General features: G+C 32.8%; 3 protein-coding genes across 3 annotated transcripts; all 3 read right to left on the bottom strand.

The window, feature by feature from the left end:
* Nucleotides 1–1,227: 1,227 nt before the first annotated feature.
* LOC122609751 (L-ascorbate peroxidase 3-like) lies at nt 1,228–8,416 on the bottom strand. Its single transcript, XM_043782696.1, has 9 exons — nt 8,169–8,416; nt 7,947–8,071; nt 6,780–6,829; nt 6,440–6,505; nt 6,266–6,314; nt 4,833–4,915; nt 4,580–4,659; nt 4,368–4,470; nt 1,228–1,607 (listed from the first exon to the last, which is right to left on the bottom strand). Exons 1-9 carry the CDS (start codon nt 8,282–8,284, stop codon nt 1,419–1,421), a joined length of 861 nt encoding a protein of 286 aa, XP_043638631.1. The 5' UTR covers nt 8,285–8,416; the 3' UTR covers nt 1,228–1,418.
* Nucleotides 8,417–10,380: 1,964 nt separating this feature from the next.
* On the bottom strand, nt 10,381–17,040 carry LOC122578485 (synaptotagmin-1-like). The gene is made up of 12 exons (XM_043750458.1): nt 16,719–17,040; nt 15,761–15,859; nt 15,612–15,662; nt 15,414–15,537; nt 13,824–13,942; nt 13,643–13,744; nt 13,417–13,491; nt 12,481–12,557; nt 12,136–12,382; nt 11,251–11,598; nt 11,005–11,136; nt 10,381–10,691 (listed from the first exon to the last, which is right to left on the bottom strand). The coding sequence occupies exons 1-12, from the start codon at nt 16,827–16,829 to the stop codon at nt 10,560–10,562; spliced, it is 1,617 nt and encodes a 538-aa protein (XP_043606393.1). The 5' UTR covers nt 16,830–17,040; the 3' UTR covers nt 10,381–10,559.
* Nucleotides 17,041–18,612: 1,572 nt separating this feature from the next.
* Nucleotides 18,613–23,643, bottom strand: LOC122579531 (beta-galactosidase 14). Its single transcript, XM_043751713.1, has 19 exons — nt 23,474–23,643; nt 23,277–23,372; nt 23,065–23,177; nt 22,890–22,956; nt 22,633–22,725; nt 22,032–22,175; nt 21,663–21,757; nt 21,457–21,562; nt 21,289–21,373; nt 21,067–21,185; nt 20,741–20,908; nt 20,483–20,661; nt 20,258–20,367; nt 20,073–20,182; nt 19,785–19,892; nt 19,583–19,687; nt 19,354–19,499; nt 18,927–19,272; nt 18,613–18,846 (listed from the first exon to the last, which is right to left on the bottom strand). Exons 2-19 carry the CDS (start codon nt 23,370–23,372, stop codon nt 18,706–18,708), a joined length of 2,331 nt encoding a protein of 776 aa, XP_043607648.1. The 5' UTR covers nt 23,474–23,643; the 3' UTR covers nt 18,613–18,705.
* Between the last annotated feature and the right edge of the window lie 1,820 nt (nt 23,644–25,463).

The raw sequence follows: 25,463 nt of genomic DNA, 5'->3' as shown, positions 1-25,463 counted from the left end.
GAGTACAAAGATAGTTACATAATAAAATCAACAAATTAAACACCACTTTGTCCAGACCTTGACTGTTAGAGTACTAAAATGAATGAAAAAAATTTAATTACTTTACCAAAATAAAAAATTTAAAATCTACACAGCCCTTTTTGTTTATGGTTTTTCTTGTTGTTTTGGTTTCTTAATTAATTATAATGACTATAGTAAACTTATTAAATCACTTAGGTAGTAGTAAATATAAAGATACAATATATAACATTATACATTATACATAATAAAATAATTAAAGTTAGAAGTAGAGATTTGATGATATGAAAAATAAATATTTACTACAGTTAAAATATACTGAAGGTATCTTAATTAATAAGATTCAATTTTTTTTTTTTTTGAAAAGGTGAATTTTGCTTGAGAACTTTGTGTCGCGATTCGACAACGGGGGGTCTATCATACGTTGTCTTAACCGGGTCCGCGTTAGAGAGTTTTCTCAAAGTAGAAATGCCCATTTCAAATACCCGATGGGGGAAAACCCCCCTACTAATTTGCCCGAAGGCACGACAGATAATAAGGGTAAACCCTGTCCCCTCAGACTTGAACCTGGGTATACCCAAGCCAAACCTTCATAGAAGGACTTTCCTATGTATTTCCCAAGTGTTGAACCCAAGACCTCTTACTTATAAGGCAGGTGCTCAACCACTTGAGCTAACTAGGAGGTACAATAAGATTCAATTAAATAGGGTTGTTTCAGTAACTAAAATGAGATTGGAGAAATTTCGGATATATTTAGAATATTGGTAACTTCTGATTTTGTTAATAGATAAATAGATCCAACCATAGTTGTTTCTTGTAATATGTTTAGTAACTAACCTATCAAATATGACAATCATTTCCAAAACGCCAATCCTAACAAACCCACCTCTTATTATGTAAAAAGTTTGGTTAAAAGCAACTTATATTATAAAAAGAGGGTAGACTAAACAATGAAACACTCCAACCATTATCCTATAGCTGGCTTTTTTAAGTAAATCTTACTCAACTTCAATTCGAACTAAAGGGGAAAAAAACTAAATAAGAAAAGAAAACTTTGAAAATGGAGATAACAATAATTATTCATCAAATACTGAATGAACTATTATTAACATAAACAAGCATGTGATCAGATCTAAAACTCGACTATTTTATTTAATCCAACACATAAGGAATTTAGGTTCGTACTTTCTGGCGAAGGAAACATTAGTATGTTGTGGAACACTCCATTATTTAGGGTATTAATTAATCAAACATAAAGTCAAATTGTTTGAAGTATTTCAACTTTAAATAATGACAGTATATATATTTAGGTTGACATAAATCCTTTTAATTAACACATCTATAATTCATGGAAACAGAGACAGTGACTTGCATCGAACGTTGTCGCTTGTTTCAGATTCTCACTTGGATTTTTTACGGACTTCGTAAACATAACTGAGTATCACCACGGCAGCAGCAACGACAACCCCGACTGCGCTTTGTGCCAATACAACACTGTCCTTGATTTTTTTGGAGGAACTTGGGGTGAATCCTAATTCAGACAGTTTCTTGTGTGAAACTGCATAATCATTAAAGAATGCATCTTCATCCTGAAAGTTAATGTGCAATAATTTAGCATAACATGGGGAGGAACGTAATATTAGAGCAACATATTTAATTTAATAATGAAAAAGGTGCCTACCAACTTATAAACTATATAATGTACCACCTTAGTCATACCATATACTCGGCATAAATTGCGAAAATGATGTGTTAACCAATCAAATAGTATAGGGGTATATAGATGTCTCTTTGATGCACATGTATCGTTACAATAAATTTGTTACAAGCCATATATAAATTTAGCAGATACCTAAAATAATAAGAAACTGAAGCCCTTACTTCCTATATAAATGATATTAAGCAAACAGAAGAATTACGCGAAGGCACAGTTATTACAACTTATTAACTTAGGAGGATTCAAACTGTCTTGATAAAATAAAGTGATCAGGTATTAAATTAAGAGAGAATTAGAATGTAAGGCATGTTATATCCAGAAGGATATTAATATGATATGACAAAACTTGTACCTGAATAACAACACAACCTCTGCAAGGTTGTTGGAAAACAGGTAAGATATCCATAGGCTATTATTTCAATGTTCATAGGGAAGATGGTGAAACAATAATGGGAGCAGACCATTAGTCAGAGTCCAGAGATGGTCCCAACTGTCAAAACTAAATAATCTATGGTGATCAATGCTTAAACCTAATCACATAATTGTTTCGAGTTTTAATGTTTGTTTGTTTATGTGTTCCCATTTTAGTAGTTTACGGGTAGGTTCCTATCCTACTGCGTTTAATAACGAGGGGGGGGGGGGGGGGGGGGGTCTGCTACAACTACATTTGCTTCATAAAGTAATTGTTGTCCAAACTTATTGTCAAATAATGACAATTTCAATATTTTTTTTCCACCAAAGTTTCTAGTTTAAGTAATGCATCTTCCATTGCTGTCATTATCAGAGGACGGTTTTAGAATTTGGTTTCAATAGAATACTTGATGGTAGTAAAACATTCTCACATCATGTTAACATTTTAAACCAAGAGATGACAGTTAAATTTAGTAATCACATGTAGAGTTCCAACAGTTCCTCTCTTAGTTAATTTGAAATTGGCCAAGAAATTTGTGAAGAAAGATATACAAATATAGGTCCCCAATTATTATACAGTTAAGTGGTCCCCTTTAAAAGTATCAATCATAAGTGGTCCGCTAGGTATTAACGAAGAGGATAGTAGGTGTATACGTGAGTTCTATACTACAAGTGATACTGATACATGAACTACCCAGGATTTAGGCCAAGTCATACAATAAAGTTATGGAAGCAGGTTTAAGACATTGTAAATTTGAAGGTGTAAGAGGCAGATCAAGTTTATGACAAGTTTATGACAGGAGTAGTATTATTCAGTAAGCAAAGATTTAAGTGAGAGGACTATGCCACATGACAGTGTGAATGTAAGAATTACTAGTAAAATTATGTGACTGTATTCAGTATCTAGGGGTTTTACCATCTTTTAGTATCTGATGGCCATTTCTATTCTAAACTAACGTGGGATAAAATACTTGTTCACTTACATGAACGATTATTGGTTTTTCATCCCTACTTGCCTTTTAGTTTGGAAACACGAGCTTTGGCACTCTATACAGCTAATTAGCCATATAGATGAATACACACTTTTTTACTTCATCTACTCTCCCCAAAAACGCACAAGATATATCCCTAAAGCTTCTGGTCCTAATTAGAAGAAACTGCATCTGATTTGCAACTAGAAAGTCTAACAGGCCCAAACTGGGACTGGGCCCATGTGATGGTTTTTACTTTTATTTTAATAATAACAAATGATTCTAGACTAGATTATAGCATAAATTATTTGAAACTATAACATCATATTAACCAAGTCATTTTAAATTTTAACTTCAAATATATCATATACATCTTTCTAAAGAATTATAAACTGAATAATGCATATAAGTCATAAAAACTAACACAAAGACATTGATAAGGATAACTCAAATAACTTTCATAAACAATAACCAAGCACTATAATAAAATATATAAGGCCATTTCTGTGAATCAGACTTCCGTTTTTTGGGCCTAGTCGAGTTTTAGGCAAAATAACAGGGTATAATCTGATTCTGTGAAGCCCGATCTTTTCCGAAACATCTAGGGTCTGAATTGGGTTTTCGGGCTTTTCAGGCTGGTCCTAGGACGAGTCTCGTGTCTCATGCCGAGGCTAGTTTGCTCACCACTATTCCCATCACTCCAACAGGCCAACACTTAAAGTGGCAAAAAAAATATACCAAAGGTACTTCTATACCTATCATGCTAAGTTAATGGCCGAACTTTTACACCACATATCACATACCACCACCTCTAATTGGTAAACTCTCATACTCAATAAAAACAGGGATATTTTTTATTTTGGAATGTCCCATAAGATTGCAAGATACCCTTTTTGGCAAATTTTGAAGTTATATTACCTGTTTTGTCTCATCATCAACTAAATACTGAAGTTATTGTAGAGGACATTTAAGGCGTAACATCAGACAACCTATAGTATAGTGTTTTCAAACATTGCAATTTTAATGGGGCAGAGAAAGTATGACATATCTGATTGTCATTTCAGACTCAGTACACATACAAAAGATCAGCAATATTTTAGCAAGATACTCCTACAATGCTATCTTTTGGCCAATTAAAAGAAAGAGCATCATAAATTCTTAATAGGTGAAATATAATAATACTCCGTGGACATTTTATCCACAAAGATAAAATTTGTTTAGCATCACTTTCTGGTATGAAGATACCATACCTTAGCATACAGGTCAACATAAGGGCGGAAAGCAGGATCATCCAGCAATGCGATGTCAGTAGGAAGTTTTAAAAGGTCTTCTGAATTTCCTTTTAGAAGTTCCCTAGTTCCATAATATTAGTGTCACTTAAGTTTAAAAATGAAACTAAAGTAAAAGAAAGATATTATCTTACTCAAGATACAAAAAGAAAACAAGGTGTAGCAAGATTTACACAAAATATGAATTATCGAATTTGAGTGGCTCCCTAGTCCAAGGACCCTCAAAGCCTGATCTTTCTGGATGTGCTCTTCCCTGCAGCATCAACAACTTTAGCAACAAATTTGCATAAATATTACCATGTGTGGCAAAGATTCCTACATATTTCAAGATGAATACTTGAATTTTGAAACGGATGCTTTAAGAATATCCCTGTAAGTGAAAAAGTACTTTGAAGGTATAATATTAACAATTACTTAGCAACTTACCAGAGTGTGTCCTCCTGACAGCGCCACAATATCCTTGTCAGATAAACCCATGCGGTAAAATATGTCCCTCAGGTGTGGTGCACCTAAAATGTAGTATGAGAAGTTCACTTAATAAATATAACTGATCTTTACATCAACCAATAATAAGGATATGTTGATTAAGGGTAATATACTAACATGTTAAGAAAATACACAAACACATGTCACATACGCATCACAGATTATAAGTCTAATAAATCTTAGATAGTATGTAGCCATGCTATGAAAACTTTAAGGATTAAGCAAAGATTGTCTCGCATTTTGCAACTTTTTGATGTTACTGAGGCATGATCGCTACTGCCTACACCCCACAATTATTGCAATAATATCAACAAATATAAGCAGTTTGTCAAAAAAAAAAACCCTGCATAACAATGGAAAATAGATACATTTTCAATTGTCCCCAGAGAGGAGATGTTGCACTTCTTTTCGGACATCCTAGAAGATAAATATAGCATTCCTGTGAGACACGGGGAGTGTTCACCAATCGTATGTCCTTACTGGCAGAGGCGGTACCCGAAAAAAATCTCGGAGGGGGCAAAAATAAAAATAAAAATGAAATATAAATCTAAAAGGGGGCAAAATATTAAAAACCTATAGAAAAACTTTTAAAATCCATAAAAATTTTTTGAAGAGGGCATTAGCCCCCCCTTTTAGGCACGCCCCTGCTTACTGGTGATGTGAGAAGATTTAAAGATTAGTACGTTTTTGGATTTAAACTAGCTTATAAAACTATGCATGCAAGTTTAAGTAATTAAGAATATATTTAATTTATCATACTAGCGAATAGGAATAATTAGTATGTTGGCTATTTATAGAGAAAGTGTTTAGAAAAATAGGGTTGAGATTGAGTAGTACAAGAACGGAAATCAGACAAGAGTTCAAAAAGTGCCAAGAACAATAAAGAACAGGATTGTAAATATGAGATATGTTCCACAAGTTTAGGTAAATGAATGAAAAACCTCAAATGCGTTAGATCCATAAAGATCATCAGCTCAAATTGAGAATATACTCAGGGTTATGGTGTTGTTTTCTCTGGTAATTTGGATTCGTGACCCGAGAATTCACTTCTAGCAGGAGTGCTCTAGTGGAGAGGTATAGATTAGTTTCAGCATTTATAAGGGTTTCATTAGTTCAAACTAGAAACTACACTCGGAATTGGCACTGCTGAAAAGTCTTGTAAAATGTTACCAAAGTTTCTTAACCCCTACAAACATCCAATCTCCATATTTGTATATCTATTCAGAGATGATCATGTACACTTCTTTAGTTGCAGTTATAAAACACAAAATTTAAATTGACCCTAGAACATCATGTAACTACCAAAGCTATTTGATAGAGATGTGACTTCTTAGATAAGATAACGATTACTGTACAAAAGTAGGATCAAAGACCTTTGGTTGCATTTGGGAGTCTGCCTTCCTTAGGAGAGATCTTTGAATCCTAAAAGAAAAAATAAACATGGAAACACGTAAATTACAAGTAGATATGTTGCAGGAAATAACTCCCATCACTTCTTATGTCTGTGCTTTTTCCCCACAGGAGGATATGACATAGGACCAAGATACCTTTCGCCCAGGAACAAAGTCAACAGTAGGGCCACCAGTAACCTCCACAGCAACAACGCCTGCAAGCTACAAACATAAAGCTATAAGGGTCAGCAGTCAGTTGCATGTTAAACATCATGTACCATGTGTGCTTGTGTATGTTAGTATACGAGTTAGATATCATAAGAAAAGAAAGTGCATGTGTATGTATGCACAGAGATGTGTTTAATCAGCGTCAACTTGCACAATTTAAATGATTCTGAGAGGCCAAGTTACCCCAAACAACAATCTGGAATTATATATATTTATTCGCTATCTCAGCCTATGTAAATAAGAACGTCATTAGCATCACTGAATTCACCTGGTATAGATCTGCATACGTAATCTTTGGATGTTTGGACTTTATTTCTTCTGCAGTAATAAATAAAACACTAGTTGAAGTATCAAACAAGAGAAGATGATCAAAAATTTTCCTCTTTTTATTAAGGGAAAATATCAAATCCATAAATGGATACAATTAGAAATTGAAATAGAATACAACATGTCTTCTCCTCAAACTAAGTGGGATACACTTAGAATAATACCATCAAAATTACAGAGAAACTAACAATCCTAGTAGTGAACAGAAGATGATTAGAAGCCTCCATACAAAATAACGGGAGGATTTTGTTACCACGTGTCCAGGAAACTAGCTTTACCAACATAATTTTGAAATTTCAGACAAAAGTACATATAAACTACTCATAGAAAAGAAAGATGAGTAGGAAATATCTAAATCTCATCGAGGGCCGCCTAAAAGCTCAAAACTAAAGTTCCACTAACTTTAGGTTCGTCACGACAGACCAGTAAAGCAATGAAGCACCCAGGAAACATAATATACTGATACATTTAAACACAGACGGGGCACAAATTCTAAACCTATTCAAGTCTAGTTGCAAACTAAGCATATGGATAGGAAATTTTTTTCGAAATTCATGAATATGAGATTATAAAATCTTATGAACCATCTTCATTGTTCTTAGGATCATACGAGCACTAGTCATGAATCATTGCTTACTAGCACAATTACTCCGTATTAATAAGTTGTAAATAGCTAACATTCATAATAAGCCATTAAAACCGCATAACATGATAACGATATGTAAATTGATAAAATAACCGTTAGGAAATGTAACTTTAATACAAAATCAGTATATAGTGTGTATCCAAAATTGCTTCATACAAATAACAATATTTAAAGGGATAAATATCTTGTAATGTAACAAACTTTGAACGAATGTCTATAGTAGAAAATAACTAAAGTTGTGTGTATCCTATGTAAACAACTCGAAAATAATGTTTATTGTATGTAAGAAAATGTATTCAACCAATTAAAATTAGACAAATGGCACCTCTATATGGTTGACAAGTATGTTTTCTTACATACAATAAACATTTTTTAAAGTTGTTTACATTCGTTCAAACTTTGTTACATTCCAGGATACCTGTCCCTAAATACACACAAACAGCATTCAAAAGTAGAATTTACCACAAAAATCAATAGCAATTTTCAATCCATTATTAGAACCATGGCTGTACTCTTCTTCGGTCCGAATCGAACCATTCGGACCTCCGGTTTTTGTGTTAACATCATATGTTCCAGCATCATGCCACCTACATATAATATTATAAATATCTTAAAAATCTATATATTGATTCAATCATCAAACATGTATATATAAATATATATATATATAACTTGAGAAATTACGCTAATCGAAGCATGATGGGAGCGCAATTTTTGTTGGAGATGAGAGCACGGAGTTCACGGCGAGCTTTTTCAATCTCTTTAAGGTATTCAGTGTCTACTATTGGCATGGCCGCCATTGAAACTACTGTTTGTTTTGGTGGACTGGATTGGATAGAATTGAAGAAGCAGGGGCTACTGGTGTGTGTGTTGGTTTGTGTGACAAGATAGGTGAGCAGAGGTAAATCAGAAACAGATTTTTATTTTTGTGGAGTATTATTTTAGGCTATAAAAATTAGGAGCCAACCAACGATATGGAAGATTGTGCCAAATCTATAAAGTCAAAATCACCCGACGCTGGTTTGACCGTATAATGTAATATACTCATAATACATGTGACGATACCATCGAGATGGTCTTAGTTAACATTTTATGCATTTATATACAAGAGATATTTTAGCTCGAATATTGATAGGTAAAATCTATAAGATGGTTAAGGAAAGATTCTAAAACAATCATAAAATACATTTATCAACATCAACACAAATATATATATAAAGACGAGTATGGTACCCGCGTAATGCGACGATACTGATAGGGAAGACGGTCTAGTGGTGTTGGTAATGGTACTGTTCGTGGTAATGGCGGTGTCAAGTGGTGTAGGTTACTGTAATTGTGATAATGGAAATCTTTAGAAGATAAGAGCTTAAAATGTTAATTATTAAAATAAAGGTTTAAGGTGTAAATTAATTCATTAAAGGCTAAACTTAAAAAGTCAAGGGCAATTCTGGTAATTCAAAGGTAAAATACCTAAAATAGAAATGAGTTTTTTTCTTTATAAGAGAATATTGATATAGATAATGATAACTAGATTATTTTTTCGTTATATATGAGTTAAATATAATAATTTTTTATAATAATATAATTATTAGTTATATATAAGACATTTTAAAAAATGTTGATATTATTTATTTAATAAACTTTATATATCGAAGTTGCTTTGTAAGTTATGCATGTTGAATCTTAGGGCTCGTTTCTTTTTTTAGTCATTAAGTGCTGAGTGTATTAAGTGGCTGAATGCATTAAAAATGTATGTATATATTAAGTAAAATATATGTAATTGACGGTTATGTTTGTTTATTAAGTCAAAAAAGAAACTTGAAAATTTGACTAAATAATTAAGATCTTAACTATTAAGTGTATTAAGTAACGAACAAGGTTAGAGAATATTTAAGTTTTTAGTTGTAAGCTGAGTTAGCTTATGTCAGCTTGGATGTCTAACATAAATATTCATATGTATCGATGTAATAAGCTTAAGAACTGAATTTTCAGGATGCATCATGTAGATTATATCATTTGATCCAAGTCAAAAATGAAAAACAAAGATAGAAACACAAAGTTGAGTGTAGAAGTCAACTTGGACTTATAGTTTGTTGCTTGTCATAGAGGACGTAGGTCACTATCGCATAATTCTCTGTATGCAAAGGTCACAATATAATTGCACGTAGTAAAGATTAGACGACATTTAACTGATATGCCTATAAATACCTATGTTTCATTAGACGTGCATCCATAACATTCTCTTTTTCACAATATTTAACTCCGCAAGAATAGTCAATCTAGACTATGTTATAGATAAAATATAATTTCGATCTAATTTAATAATAAAATTCTCTAACAAATAATAGTGCTACAAATAATAGTGCTACCAACAACATGTATGCAGTATGGTTTTCCTTTTAATAAGTAGTGTTTGTAGAAATTGATTTAGAATAAAGATTTGTATAAAATCCTTTTTCTTGGTGCAATGTTATCTGTTCAGTGTTTTGTGTTTATTTATTTTTTATATAAATATTGCTTAAATAATTTTGTTAAAATAAATAACAAATGAATATAAAATAATATATATACCAAATTACATATTTTTGATGTAAAAGATAAAAAAGAAACCGAAACAAATAAACGGAATAACCGAGCCGATGAATACCCAATTACCCTGCTCAATGGTTCAATTTCAATTTTCTAATTAATGTAAAAATTTGAGATTGGGATTATGGTATGCCGGTATGGTAGCTTTGGTTTCCAAAACGATAAATTTCGGCTCTCACCCGAACAAACACACCGTGTGTCGTCCAAACACATCAAACTATTTCTCTACTTTTAAAAACCTACCTAATCAAATTAATGTACACTAAGTTTGTACATTGAATTATCCAGAAAATATCAACCAACCCAATTAAAAAAATAGTACTGATTCTTTTTTCTCATATTTAATTAATGTACACAAAGTTTATACAACAAAAGCAAATACTATTATTTTGATGCCAGTTTTCAAGTACCCAAAAGAAGGAAACTTTTCTCTAAGATCATATGCCTCTATATATGTCTCAATGAAAATGATACGGCTTCCACGCATCAAGAAACAGTCCTCCACTGCAGCTCGATTTGGATTTTCCCGTTCCTTGAATCAATAAGATGGTACTTTTCGTTGATCCTTTTGTTATGCACAACATCCCCAAGACTAATATCGATGTAACCCAATGATTCCTATATTGGACAACAAAAACAATCATGCTACCCGTTAAGAAGACCATTTCAGTAAATCACAAGTGGAAATATGTAAATCATAATACAGATAAAATAATATATTACAAAAAATTATTGAAAGTTTGTACGTCTTTACGAGAGACGATAATATCATAGAAAAATGTTCACTTTTGACGTATTTTGTGCACTTTATAAACTTAAAAAGCTGTCGCAAGTGACAGCGACAAGAAAATTACTCATTTTGACCAGTTCTCACCCAGCCCGAGTCACCCACTTTGCCACCCCTAGGTTGTGAAAGATTTATGATATGTACCTTAGGATGGAGTAGGCCAATCCTGGACGAGGCACTAGCAACTTCCACGTGCAATTTATCATTCACAGGTGGTTCCTCTAGTACGAACTTGAACTCTTCATCCCATCTTGGATCACGATTCTTTTTTATATGCTGCACCCAAGAAAAGTTAAAAGATAAATCACCATTCTTCTAATATGTTCACACTTCTAAATAAATAAACAGTATGCAATAAACCAAAAGAATACAAGGGTCGCCAACCAATACCTTTGTTTTCTTCTCCTCTCCTTTAAAGAGGATTCGGACATAAGGATTAGTGTGATGTTTTCCTTCGACATCTTGAGCTTCATGAACTCTAACCACAAGTTCACCGCCACCTGCAGGTGTTCCTTCAGATGCTTTTGGAACAGCACCGGCTTCTTCAAAAGCTGGCATCTCTTCATCCTTAAAAGGTTTATATAACAATTCTGCCACAATTTGGCCTCGTGATTTCTCGTTTTGAGAATCGTTAAGATCCATATTCTTTAAGAGATCAAGTGTAACGACCTTGGGTTCATCAGGCTTAAGATCCTTCAAAGGAACCACGTTCATCCCCATCTTGTCATGCTTGCCAACCTGAGAGTAAGTCAACAAAAGTCAACTTGATGAGGCTTTTCCTTCCGCTAATTACCAAAATGGTGCGAAAACCAAAGCATCCTCGGCATATTAATATAATTTTTCACGTTAAGGTCACAAAATCATTTCGAAACTTCACAAGTAGTTGGTGTTATGTTGAACTTTGCCTAATATGATGAGAGAATGGTCAGAAACCATGCCAAATTTGCTAGAAAGGCAACCAAAAACTCAAATTACAATGATAGCAATAACATGGATAGTAACTAATAATAGTGTAAGATCACGGTTAAGAACTAATTTTGAGTCTTATTAACCTCTTTAATATGTTTTCTGTGATATATATCTGCATTCCAGCGTTGACTTTACAGTAAAAAGTACTTGTATAGAAAAGGATAAAAAAAAGTTAAAGTTATTACGTAAAAATTCGTAAAAAATGATAACTAATGAATAAACTGAAAAGTTGGGATCAATTTGTAAAAGTCATAAGTGAACATTTATTAAAAATCAGAAAGCTAAGAACATCGAGCAAAACTTTACCTGTTCCCAATCATATACTTGGAACTCTACAGCTTGTGACTCCGGATCTTTAACGACCATATTGAATTCCTCATTCCATTCTGGATTCAAATTCTTATGCTTTACAGTTGTCTTCTTTGATGGAAGCTTACTTTCAGTGAGCTTTATCTTCACATAAGGGTCAGAAGCACCCAAGAGATCTTTCTTTTTCAGCTTCAATGCTTTTAAAACCTTCACATGAAGTATTCCCACCGGTTTCTTCAAGGCTCTGTAAATTGTCAAAATTCAAAATGTTCAATACATTCACATTACAAAGACATGGTCAATTGTCATCAACTTGTGCATAAGAAATGGGTATGAATGTACTTGGATGGATCCAATATTTGCACTTCTAGAGTTCTAGGCCAAAGATACATGTTGGCAACTTGATCTTTAATTTGTTCCTGAATATGATACGTTTAAAAATATACGTCAATTTATAGAACATGAAGCCAATATAATAATTAAACTGATCTTCATCAAACATCATACTCATGATAGATTATTGTAAGACCGAGATCAAGTATATACACAAAACTTCAAGGATCAGTATCCATAGCAAAGCTTGTAGATTAACAACCATATTAAAGATGACTAAAAAAGAGACTGTTCCATATTACATTGATGGTGTAGAAACAATCAAAAGCTCTAATTACATGGATAAATCAACCATACAAACACTCAGTGGATGCGTCTTCTGAACACTTGTAAGGTAATTTAACTGGCCCCTGGAAAAAAACTTGTACATACATAATATTCTCCCAGGATATGTAAGGAACAACCTTTTCAGACCTAATGATTTTGGTATGCTAAAAATGAACCCAAAAGAAAAATAAAATAAGGTTGCATGAGGATAGGGAAGGCCAGGCATTAGTTGATTGGGTAACAAGTCAAAACAGATGTTTTGAATCAAGTCAACCCGAGTTGACCCTCTAGCAGTTGTTTGTCCATTTATAAAGCTTATACATAACGAATTTATCAATTACAATGACAATTACAAAAAACAACACCATTATGGGGTTCTAAATTTTCTTGTATTAAAAGTAACCTGGAAGGTTATAAGTCTTTGAAAACACTTTGTGTGACTTCCGATCTATATGCCCTATTTTGTCATTAACCAAGTTTTCAAATCTGTCCCCTATGAACATACACAACCATTATCGACACATGTGTAGATAAATAGGTTGAAAGTGCAAAATCTACAACAAAGTCGTGATTCCAACAGAAAACACTAAGAAGCTGCAAAAGAGATGGAATACTCACCTGGACAAACCTATACAATCCAGGAATTGACATAAGGTCAGCCCCGAAAAGCTTGAGCCCAAAATCAACATGTGGCTGCAATACAAAGAAACACGTGAAGACATATTGTACCTGTTACTTCAAAAGCCAAAGAACCTAAAGCCCTCTTGATTCAGCAAGATTAATGGCGCAACTTATTACATGAAAATAAATGCAATTAAATATCTACAAAAAGAGCCAAATTTACCTTCTCCATGAGAGAAACACAGATTTTAGCAAAGCAAGGAAAGCTGGGAACAAGTGGTTTTAGTGTAATACGAGGTGCTGCAAAGACTTGTAAATCCACCACCTGAGATTATTGTACTATTTATAATACCAAATAATTAAAAACTATAAATGTTTTTTTACAATTAAGAGAAATAAAAAACCTGAACAGTTGCTTTTAAGCCAAAAGCTTTAGCAACAATGGCAACATTAGGATTTCCAGCCCATTTTAGGGATGGTTCCATGATCAGCTCCTTCTCGTCAGTAACATAGACCTTCATCCCTGATGATAATAGGAAAACCACATTTTATGTTTTGTATCAGCTTGGTGCACTCATGTTGTACCACGAAATTTTGATGATTTAGCAAACAAGTGAGCACAAACAGTATGGGTATAAGAGTTGAACATTATATTTTGAAAGACGGCTAAGGCTTGTCTGAGGTAACAATTAAGCAACAAATTTAAAATTTGTGTTTGTATTTAATAAGAACCATGTTTAAACTTCAAGAAGTTGTCCTTCCACATAAGCATAAAAGTTTCAACTATATAACATTCTTCCCACAACCGAGATTAAAAAATGAAACAAACCATTTTAGTTTGTTCCAACAAATGGCATGTCCCCTTTCATAAACTTTGGAATACAAGTTCATTGATTTTCTAATTAACAATTACATGATATCAGTGACAACAATTGAGGTCCACAAGGTTTCATCGCAGAGTCTTATGACGGGTATCTCAAGTCAAACTATGCCTTTACTTAGGAGCAATGCTTAGCACATTTTACCACAAGTCCACAAAGGCCCAACCAATAACAACAATTAAAAAAGAATAGATAGCATCCCTCCAACCAACATTTCAATCACAAACAATTTAAATGATAGGAAATTTACACTAAAAACAAGTCCAGGCAGATGTACATGGGATGTGATACATGTCCCTTTAATGAAACAACAGCCAGAGAGTTAACTTTCAAGTTTTTCATTTACCAAAAAGAGGTTATTAAAAATTTTAAGCTCCAAGATGAATGCGATGTTCCTAAATCACCTTCCGTTCTTAGATACTCTTTGAAACTCAAAAGTCTAATAGAAGGTTGTGTTAATTTTCCTGAAAGATCCTCTTAAAAGTTATAAATATAAATCATTTTAAATTTTCAATTTTCAAAAAATAAAAAGTTACAATTATAGATTGTAAGTAGGATTGTTTTGCTAAGACAAAAGTAATAGGTCAAGATTTTCTAAATGTCATTCTGGAAAACTTGAGCAATAAATAGTACTCTGTTTATTCCAAATTATTTGTCCACGTTTCCTTCTCAGGTTGTCCAAAATCAATTATCCACAACTAAAAATAGTAGTTAAATTGTCTAAATTTACCATGCTGCCACTATCAAAATTATAGTTAACAAAATGAAAACATTAAATAACTGTCAAAGGGTACAACTGTAACTTCATGGCTTTTGCATAAATCAAAACTGTAATAAATGCAATTTTCTTAAATTGTGTATATTCATCGAGCAGAAATGAGTAGAAAATATCTGGATGTTAGGTGGCCAAATATATGTGTAGATGATTGAACCATGGTGGTTAAAATTGAGTGATCAAAGTTATTTATCTTGCAATTTAAACGTACAAAAAAGCTTTCTTTTGAAATTGAAAAGATAACTAACGGAATGCTAATCGCACTAATAACTATTTTTCAAAACAAACACATATAGGCCATAAGCCCATAAGGTGCTAAGATAAGGGAAGAACACTACCTTGAAATGTTGGTGGCAAAGACCCTAAGGTAAGAGTCTCGAACTCAACCTCATCAATTTTATACTTGGGAATTTGCTCAGCAATAATGGGCTTTGCAATATCCTTTGCAGTCTTGCATATTGCCTGTAAAATCAACAGATTACTAAGGTCCTCTAATTACAGGGGAAAAAACAACACAAGTAGATTCACTAAAATACCTTGTCAAGATATGGCCACATGAGCTCGATGAACTTGTTAAGCCAATCAACCTACGTGGATCCAAGAAAAAATTATAGCATTAAAACTTAAAATAAGACGCAGCCATTGGTCATAATGTAGAGCAGTTTGAAGAAACTATGAAACATACCCGATCAAAATCCGGGTTCTTTACCCACAAAGGTATCTCGGGAAGCATACTTTGCAAAGTATCAGAGTCACGTTCGACCAAAGGACGAATAACGGGATCCTGCCAATGCCAATATTAAATATCATGAAACATCACGTATAAATGTCAACCATCGGCCTCAACTTAATGAAGTAAGCTAATCCACTTTGCTTGTAAAACTCAAGCTGGTTAGTTAACCATTGGGATAAATAAACTAATAGACTTCCCAACCTAATTGAACAAATAATAATCAAAGTGTACATAATCCGACTTACTACATATTTATCTTTTTACATTTTGGCAATCATGGTGTCCAGCCTCTAGTCAAATATATCATGAGGTCCGAGTCAAATGCCTCACAAATCAAAATCAGGTAATGCTCACCCAAAGAGAGACTCTCTGGCCAAAGATGTTATTCTATATTTCTTGCACTGCCATGTTTTGAACCCTGTACCTTCAACGTCGCAATTTCATCTATTATTGTTTCTACTTTTTCACAGTCTTATTCTTGACAAAAGCAATAGCATAATAAACCCACAACAGAAGGAATATAAAAAAAGTCATATCAACTTTTTTTTCTTATAATAAAAATGAAGAAACCTCAATAACAACTCGAGTAAACTCATAACCAAAAACTCTTGATCTAAATCCAAAAAGAAACAAACAGCCCACTTATATTCTGCATGTACCATTGACCCAATCCTTACTTAATCACTAAGACAAACATAAAAACACATTTAAAAATCATCATCAACTTTACCATCAGGTAGAGGTATTATATTCAATCAATGTAAATCAAGACTCTTAAGAATATTAACGCATAAATCTACAACAAACCAACTAGATCAACTCGTAGCGAGATACATAAATACACACACACACACACACACATATATATATATAGATGTAGATACATATAGAGATGGGTATAGAGGTAAACCTTAACATCTGTAGGCTGAAAATAGATGAAAAGATAATAGCCAATAACAAGACCAGCAGAAACACCAATTCCAAATCCAGAAAAACCCAATATAGTACTGATTATACCCATCTCAAAAAAACTTGAAAACAAATCAGACCCACATCACAAGTTGCTTCCTTTTTGTATTTTTCAAGAATCAAGGAAAACCCCAACTCACGCACCTCTTGTGCCGGCCAAATGAAGAGGTGGAAATATATATATGTTATGTCTTTATTTTTTTTGGAATATAATAATAAGAATATATTAATTACTATCGAAATTAAATTGGATTTGATTTTGATTGTTGTAATAAAAGAGAAATAAAAGGTCCACCTGTCTTTATATCTGTCAAAGGAAAAGAAATGGGTTGATTTGGTGTACTTAACAAAGTCCTTTTCAAAAAAAATTGTACAAAACAAAGATAATTCCAAAAATATAATTTATTTTGGTTTTTAAGTTTGTTTGATGTACAAAATCGACCCCTTTAAAGGAAATATAGCACATTGTTAATGCCAAATGGAGGATAACCCTTTTGTTGGTCCATATTATCAACTAGTGGGTCTATAAGTCCGTGTTGCTTGCCCGCTTCAAATATCGTATTTACGTGCACAATTACGTTCAAATGTTTGTGATATACCATAAAAAACCCAAGCATATTAGCATACTAAAAATATAAAAAAAGAACCTATAAGACAAATAAAACCATCATATTACAACACCCCCCCCCCTCCCTCTTCCCTAAAAAATGTTCTATTTTGAATATTCAAAGTTAATGTTTATAAACTTTGAACTTAAATATATTTTTTTGTGTTATATAAAACTTGATCAAAGTTAATATCAATGAAAACACCTTTTTAAATCACTTTCAATTTATATAACTTTCATCAAATATTATCAAACACACACAAAATTATTTAAGGTCAAAGTTAGAAATGTTAGATTTTGAAAATTCAAAACATGACACTTTTAGTGGGACGGAGGGAGTTATATGGATTAGCCAAATCAAAAATAAATATAGACGGAATATAAAAAAAACTTTAAATAAAAACAATATGATAAACCTACTAAGAAGTTTGACATATCAAATATATTTTCTTTTTACAAAAAGCAGATAAGCAAGCTAGTAGACAGCTGTGCAGGTACCTGTTAACTTGGTTAAAAAATAAATAAGCAAACTAGCAGACAGCTGCACAGGTATCTGCTAGTCTGGTTGAAATAAATAAATAAGCAAGTTAGCAGCAGCAGCAGCTGCCTCACAATTATATAACACTTTGTTATATAACAAATAATTTGTATCTATTGTAATATAAATATAATATGGATATTCACTTCCATATTAGAGTTTTTAGAATATTCTTTAATAACCTATAAATACAAGACTTAATTATAATTCCTGTTTAATAAGATTACCTATATTTCTTTCTCAACTCTTCTCTCCATCTTATATTAGATAACCAACATTACAAACCAGTGATAACACGTATCCTTATTTTAATGGGTAATTGATAAACTATAAAAAGCTCTTGTAAAGCAATAAAGCATTCTTCAAAGTGTTGTTTCACGATTGTACTATTCTTATTCTTATTCATATGAACACGAAAGAGATGAATAAGTCACTAGTACAAGTCATGTCATATGTAAAAACTGTAGTCATTAGAGTTAAAGTGTCACTATAGTCATTAGTGAGAAATGCTTACATTTATAAATTTTTAATATATACCAAAATATAATCTTAATGAAAGTTTATTAATGAAAAATAAAAAAAAAATTATAATCTAAAGAATTATAATCTTAATTCTAACCTTAGATTAATTTACATAAGTCCAAATACCAAAAATTTGGGGGTTCCATTGTGCCATATAAACCATTATAGTTTCTTTGTCGATCAAGGTCTTTCAATTAGCAAAAAATGTCACAAACACCCTAACCCGGCCAAATGAAAAAAAAAAAAAAGTCATCTATCAATCTATGCTTCTTTCTTCTTCCCACACCTCACTTGGATAGCAAGTCTTTTAACCTTGTCTTGAGCACAAGCAACGTCACCACTCGGCTCGCCCAAAGTCGCTCTATCAAGTGTAACTCTGCAACTATTCTTTCCTAAGCAAGCCTGTTTTCAAGACAAGAGTACTCGGTCATAAGCTAGTTATGTACAATATGTTGAATGTATACGTTCAGTATTGGTTTTACCTTTTCGACGACTTTCTTGGCATTGGGAGCTTGACACGTTCCTTGCATATAAGTACCACATGATCCCCAAGGATTACCAAAACCAACAAACTGAATTTCCTTGATATATTTTTCAGGGTCACAAATAAGTTGAGCTTCTGGTTTGGAATTTTCGGCGATAGGCTTGACAATGTCCTTTTCTATTTTCCATGTGTCAAGATTCGGCGGATAGTCTTCGTACATATAGCTACAAATGATATCCCGATTTACAGTGTTGATCGAGACACCATCAATGGTTCCACTACTTTCCTCGTACACGACCAAAAAGTTGTTATTTGGTTTTAAGAAAGCCCGTGGGATGTGATACCTTATGAAAACAGAAAATTTGATGTCAAAAATTTGATCTAAGTTTCCTTTTTGATTTGAAACCAATATTAGACTCGCTTACTCAGTTTGAGAAGGGGCTCCAAGAGGGGAACGATAATTTTCCCAATAACGACCAAGGTTATGACCGTTGACCCAAACTACTCCTTTGCCCATTCTGCCCATCTTGATAGCTACCGGGTTGTTTCCTTCTGGGGCATTAAAATGCGTCTACAACATGAAACTATGTTCAAAGCATGAAACCCATGAAGAAATCTTGCCCAAAAAATAAGGTGAACACTATTCTCTATTACCTTGTACCATGTAATAGGTGTTCCTGGTCCGCTGGCTGGCCCCCATTTAACCTTTTTCGATCCCTCTTCTGTGAATAATCTCAGGGATTCTCCCTCAATGCCAACCTTAGACGCGCATAAGTTTGGTGAATGTGTATATAATCTTCATTGTTAAGAAATTTTTTTGCTGACAGACAAGTTTTATTTTATTTTATGAACATACCTTATGACCCCATTGGTTGAGTGTGATATCAAGAGAACCACTACTCATACCTAGTAACATAACGGCTCGAATGCCTGAAAACCTCTTCTCCATGTACGCTCCACTATTCTTGAATCAGTGAAAACGAAATGCAAAAGAAAATTGTTTAAAATTATTAGTGTTAACCACATACATTGCAGATGATGAATAACAGTGACACAGTCATAATACTTTGAGAGTTTGAGTGACAACATGTGTAGGAAACGTAGATATGGATACAATCTATTTAACTACATGTTATGCTTTTACCGGTAGTCCCACGGTCATTGCCAAGATAGATATCTGATTCAATCCGACCTTCAGACTCACGGGTTTGGTGAATGTAAATGCCTTTTCAATGAAGTTTCCATGTCCAAACCCTGAATAGTACCATAGTCATTAAAGGGGTTTATCATAATTAAGTACAGTAATATCTAACTATCATTGGATCTCACCTATATATTGTCCATTAACAAATGCCAACAATGCATCCCCAAGACTTTGTATTTGTATTACTGGCAAGATATCTGGTCTCATAGGTAGATCATCTTTATAGAGATTTAAGCTACAAAATAGGTAAAAGATCAAACCATATGAGCCTATGAGGGATTATATACTTATATGTACAGGTATAACTCGGCACCACTCTTTTTAATTTTACGTTCGTTTGTCTGTTTTACCTGGTACCATACCACATATAATCAGTGGTGTCTTTAGTCATGGATGTGAGTTCCAATGGTGTTTTACTCTGAGCTGGTAAATCACTAAAAGTAGGAATGTTCTCCTTATAGCACTCCCATTTAAAATTGTTGGCTTTCTTTGAAGTGACAAAAGTCCTTGAGTTATGTTGTGATATGATCTGCTCTTTTTTTCATACATATATGTCAGTTCTACCATTAGTTGCCCTGTAAGTTAATGAGTTTGAAGAAAACACTCACAAGTTCTGTGTTAAAAATAACATTTTTGCAATCAGGAAGAATGGCAACAGATCGTCGTGGCAGGAAATAATTATTTCCCCTAAATGCAATGGTCCGGTGGACTTTCTTGTGACGGTTGCTTAAGAACGCTGCACAAAGATTGCTTTCAGGTTTCTCATAAGTAACTATCTGCAAAACCCATCACTGAATGTAAGTGAAAAGAATGGGCTTATTACTTCCTGGAACAAGGAATGTAATAAACTCGATTTAGGGGGGTTCTTTTAGCTTTTCTTTTCTAGATACAAATTTATTATAATGTCTATTTTTTTGCCATGAGAAATGCTTACTTGGACATATTTGTTAATCTCTTGGACTTTACGAGTACCCGAAAGAAAAGGCTTCTTTATCAATCTCAAAGTCCTGTGGAGATTTCTAAGGTGACTCCATTTAGGATCTCTTATTAAACCTAACATATTAAAAACAAAAGATAAAGGTATATGTCTTTATAATAAACCTTCTTTGAGCTATAAGAAGGAAAGAAAGAAAAAAATGCTATCGAAAATGCTCACCAAATTCGTCAAGAGGAGCTTCATCATAGTAGCGAGTGGTCACGAAAGAAGAACTTGTTCTTCCAAAGTTGGTTCCACCATGATACTAAGATGATAACAAGACTATAAAAGTTATGAAATATTATTCATCCTGTTTCCAAAATCTATAATTTAACAGTGACTTCTTACCATGTAATAATTAGTCATGCTTCCATTGTTCATAAAGAACCGAGCAACCGAGAATGCAATATCTTCTGCTGCTCTTTGAGATGGTGGATCTCCAAAAACTCGATATCTGTAAATCACCATGAAATAGATATTGAAACAAGTTATACGAAAATGGAAGTGAAATAAAAAATATAAATTGTTTTCAATGAAAATTGTATTAAGCTTACTGAGCAGTCCAGTTTTCGGTCCATAAAGAAGGCTTATCAGGGCCATTTGGGCCACCAAAAGTATCTGCACAATGCCTTCCATTGCATGTACTTATCTAGGTACAAATTATATAGTTGAGGTTCAATTAGAAATTTAAAACTTAATAAAGAAAAATAGAACCTAGTGAAATATATATGTGTGTCTTTATATAGATAATTTAATCCTAAATTACCTATTGAACTGTGAAGTTTCAAGGCAATTTAGTGTTGTGAGTTTAAGTTTGATCATAAGTCTACCAATTAAGTATTCATTTAATCAACAAACGTAAAGCAATTTTCCAATAGTTGATGTGAGCTTGTATCATAAAACTGTTTGAGCATTGAGCATACCACATTTTGAGGGGCATCCTTTTGCTTGCACATTATCCATGGGATATCGGGATACAACCCTGTCGCCATATCAGCTGCCCACTTGACGTATTGAATGCCTTTTTCCCTATATGATTCTTGAACATGATTATACTCATTTTCAACCTACAGTACATCACAAAACATAAGTTATATACATATTGTTAGTTTTAAATAAGTGACTTTGTATTATTGTGTCCAAGTCTAAGATTCAAAACCACATGTGTCCAAGTTAATGAGCCCACGTGACAAACTCAAATGGGCTGGTTAATTAGTAGTCGGGTTGGGTCGGGTCAAAGTTGTCTTGAATGGAACTCTAGGTAGTAATTTTGTTTTGTTTAGACATGTTTGAAAGTTTACCGTGGTAAAACAAATTGAAGACTAAAATGAAGTATACTATGTAGAAATTCTCAATATAATAATTTTATATAATAAAAATATGTAAAGGAGCCCATGGACAAAATTATCATAAGCTTGCTTGGAAATCTAAAGTGTGCCCATGGACACGTACACTTCAACCCAACCTAGATCCACAAAGTCCCAAATGGCCATTTTTCATAAGGTGCATTATTGGATAAATCACCTGTGCAAGGATAATAGGGCCTCCTTGAGGTGCAAATAACTTCTCCGCCTTCATCATTTTGACAATCATTTCCATATATCTTTTCATATGATCCTATATATACAATCAAAGTCAGTTTGGTTATATCCGTGAACTGCTTCGAAATGATGTATATTGTATATGTGAAAGTGTATTGTTCAAATGTTGTCAATTTGTTATGATACTAAAGTTCATGTATAAAATTGTATTATGAAAAGGGTTTTAACAAGATTACCAACCATGTAGGGTTCATTATACGAGCGAAATATGATCCCCGGAACATCTCTTAACCAGTATGGTAGTCCTCTGCTCATCATATAAATGAAATTTCTACTTAGATAAATTCAAGTAGAATAATGTGCAAACGTCAACAAATTGACATAATACAGTAAAAGTTTTAATTATGTATGTTACCCAAGATTCCATTCTGCCTGAATGAAAGGTCCAAGCCTTAAGATTGCATACATATTATGTTCAGCAATCAACTTAATGAATTTCACCAAATCATAATTTCCTGTAAAATTATACTACCAAAATAAACAAAATCAAATCAAATTCCCTCCTCAAGATAAATATGTACATTTTTTTTCTAATAGAGCATGCATTTATATAAAAATAAAAAAAACCTGGCCTTGAAGAGGCTCATGGACATTCCAAAAAACATAAGTTTCAACTGTATTTAATCCTCCTTCTTTTGCCTTCCTAATCAAATCTGGCCACATCTAATCCAAAAACACCCGAATAAATTCTACGTACATTTTTGAAAACAAATCAACACAAAGGGGGACCAAACTTAAAATCCAATACAACTTGTGAAACGTACCTCAGGCGTGCTTCGTGGATAATGAATGGAGCCCGAAAATATAAGTATCGGCTTCCCATTAACAACAACGGACCTAGCATTATATGTCACGGGTCCAGGAGTATATTCATTTTTGTCGTCGATATGGCAAGTAACCAATACGGATATCGTTGTGATTAAAACGTATACAAATCCTAACCGGCTTTTCATGTTCATTTTTTTTTTCTTCTCAATAATCTACCTTCTTGATGAAGGTATGTATTATGGAAAATAAAACAATAACTTAAATACTAAATTTTAAGTAAGGTTACGTTTATTATATATGGGCAAAATTTTAATTTTGACATGTTGATGAGCCTAAAACATTATTAAGGAAGAAAACGTGCAAATTGAATATGTTCATGTTATTATTTCAAAGATTTTTGTTAATGAGAGAGATAATCACGGTAATTACGAGGCTTAAGAGGATCTCTCGGTTTGATAGGCTTAAGATTGTGGTTGAGGTTTTCGATCCCATTATTTAGCTTTGATTGTTTGCTATATTTAAGCTTTTACCTAGCTTTTTGAACTTCTAGATTACAAATTCTCTCAAATGCACGAGTATATTATATTATTATTGATATATAGATAAATTTCTAAATATAAAATGACTGCTTAGGTACATGGTTTATGTGAGATCATATCATATATGTTTTTGTGAGATCATATCATATATGTTTTTTTTTTAAAAAGTGAACTTCATTTAATAAGTATCTGCCAAAGTGGCGATACCAAACAATATATAACGTTTATGTACAAATACTATATCAAGAATCTATGCTAACTATCCCAAGTAATATTAACATTTTTCTTTCTATTACTATATCAAGAATCATATCATATATGTAATGTTACTGGCTAGTATTTTCTGTCTCATATTAGTTGTCCGCCAATGAAAAATTCAAATTAATAAAAGGACCATGATTTGGTGATTCTGGCGGCCAGGATCCCAAATTCGCATTCAGGGAGTTCACTATTCTAATTCCATGTTCGTAGTAATAAATCAAAATTATATTAATCACCATGATTAAGAATTATATATCTTCTTCGTCCCGTAATTATGTTCTCATAGTTACATTATTACTAGTTTTGTTCACTTTCAAGTTTAAACTAGTACAACTATTTTCAAAAAACTTACGTGATATATCATATTATCAAGTGTAATTGTGTATTTATTTTTTGTTGTCAAATCAAACTAAACCAACATACATAATAATTTTCACCATGATAATCTAGTGGCGGAGAAATATACCATAAAAACAAAGATCATAGCTTAAAACTCACCAACAGCCTGAAAGGCTTAAACACATCTCTTATACGAGAGATAGTGTCCGTGCGTTGCGGCGGTGAGATGGTGAGGGTGATAGGTCAAGTCATAGAGTATGATAGCCAAATGCCTTAGCCTTACGGGTTCCGCCTTTGGATTTAAAAATTTGTCGAAAATATATCGAATGACATCTTTAATGAAAGAGCATGAAATTTTAAGAACACCCATACAATTTTTATAATTTATTGATATATGGTTTTGAGATAAAAGATTTTGAATAAATTAGAGGAATAAAATGATTTATAGATGAGGGAAAAAAATGAGTTGTTGAGATTTGAAGAGAGAGAGAATAATGAGTGGTTGAGATTTAAGGTTATTATAGGTATATTAGGTAGAGATGTTTAAATTAATGAATAAAGAATCGGGGTATTTTGGGCAGTTCAAATCATTTTTTCTTAAAAAAAAAGACAAAATGCTTTATAGGATGGTATTTAGATATAAAACAAAATTGTTTCTAAAAGTTTTTTTTTATGTGGCATGTCAACATTTATTTTAAACTATTTTTTTAGAAATATATGATGTCATAGTTATTTTTCTGGTTTTTTAAAAAACTATTTTTTATAATAAGCCCTATGTCAACTATTTTTTTATATTAGGCCCCATGTCATTTTTTTTTTCATATTATTTTTTTAACCTTAATTTTAT

Source organism: Erigeron canadensis, chromosome 8 (assembly GCF_010389155.1).
Source record: "Erigeron canadensis isolate Cc75 chromosome 8, C_canadensis_v1, whole genome shotgun sequence".
Lineage (NCBI taxonomy): Eukaryota > Viridiplantae > Streptophyta > Magnoliopsida > Asterales > Asteraceae > Erigeron > Erigeron canadensis.
This window is presented reverse-complemented; position numbering and strand designations above follow the sequence as displayed.

Bases quoted from the DNA above. Each gene is read 5' to 3' on its own strand.
- LOC122579531 (XM_043751713.1), bottom strand. From the start codon at position 23,372: ATGTGGCCAGATTTGATTAGGAAGGCAAAAGAAGGAGGATTAAATACA. The intron at 23,178-23,276 runs GTTTTTTTTATT...TTATTTTGGTAG, and splicing joins ATGAGCCTCTTCAAGGCCAG to TATAATTTTACAGGAAATTA. The intron at 20,183-20,257 runs GTGAGATCCAAT...GGTACTATTCAG, and splicing joins TGTTAATGGACAATATATAG to GGTTTGGACATGGAAACTTC.
- LOC122609751 (XM_043782696.1), bottom strand. From the start codon at position 8,284: ATGGCGGCCATGCCAATAGTAGACACTGAATACCTTAAAGAGATTGAA. The intron at 6,830-7,946 runs GTAAATTCTACT...TTATTACTGCAG, and splicing joins AATTGCTATTGATTTTTGTG to AAGAAATAAAGTCCAAACAT. The intron at 1,608-4,367 runs GTATGGTATCTT...ATTAACTTTCAG, and splicing joins ATGTTGACCTGTATGCTAAG to GATGAAGATGCATTCTTTAA.
- LOC122578485 (XM_043750458.1), bottom strand. From the start codon at position 16,829: ATGGGTATAATCAGTACTATATTGGGTTTTTCTGGATTTGGAATTGGT. The intron at 12,383-12,480 runs GTACATTCATAC...GACAATTTACAG, and splicing joins CAAATATTGGATCCATCCAA to AGCCTTGAAGAAACCGGTGG. The intron at 11,137-11,250 runs GTATTGGTTGGC...TCTTGGGTGCAG, and splicing joins GAGAGGAGAAGAAAACAAAG to CATATAAAAAAGAATCGTGA.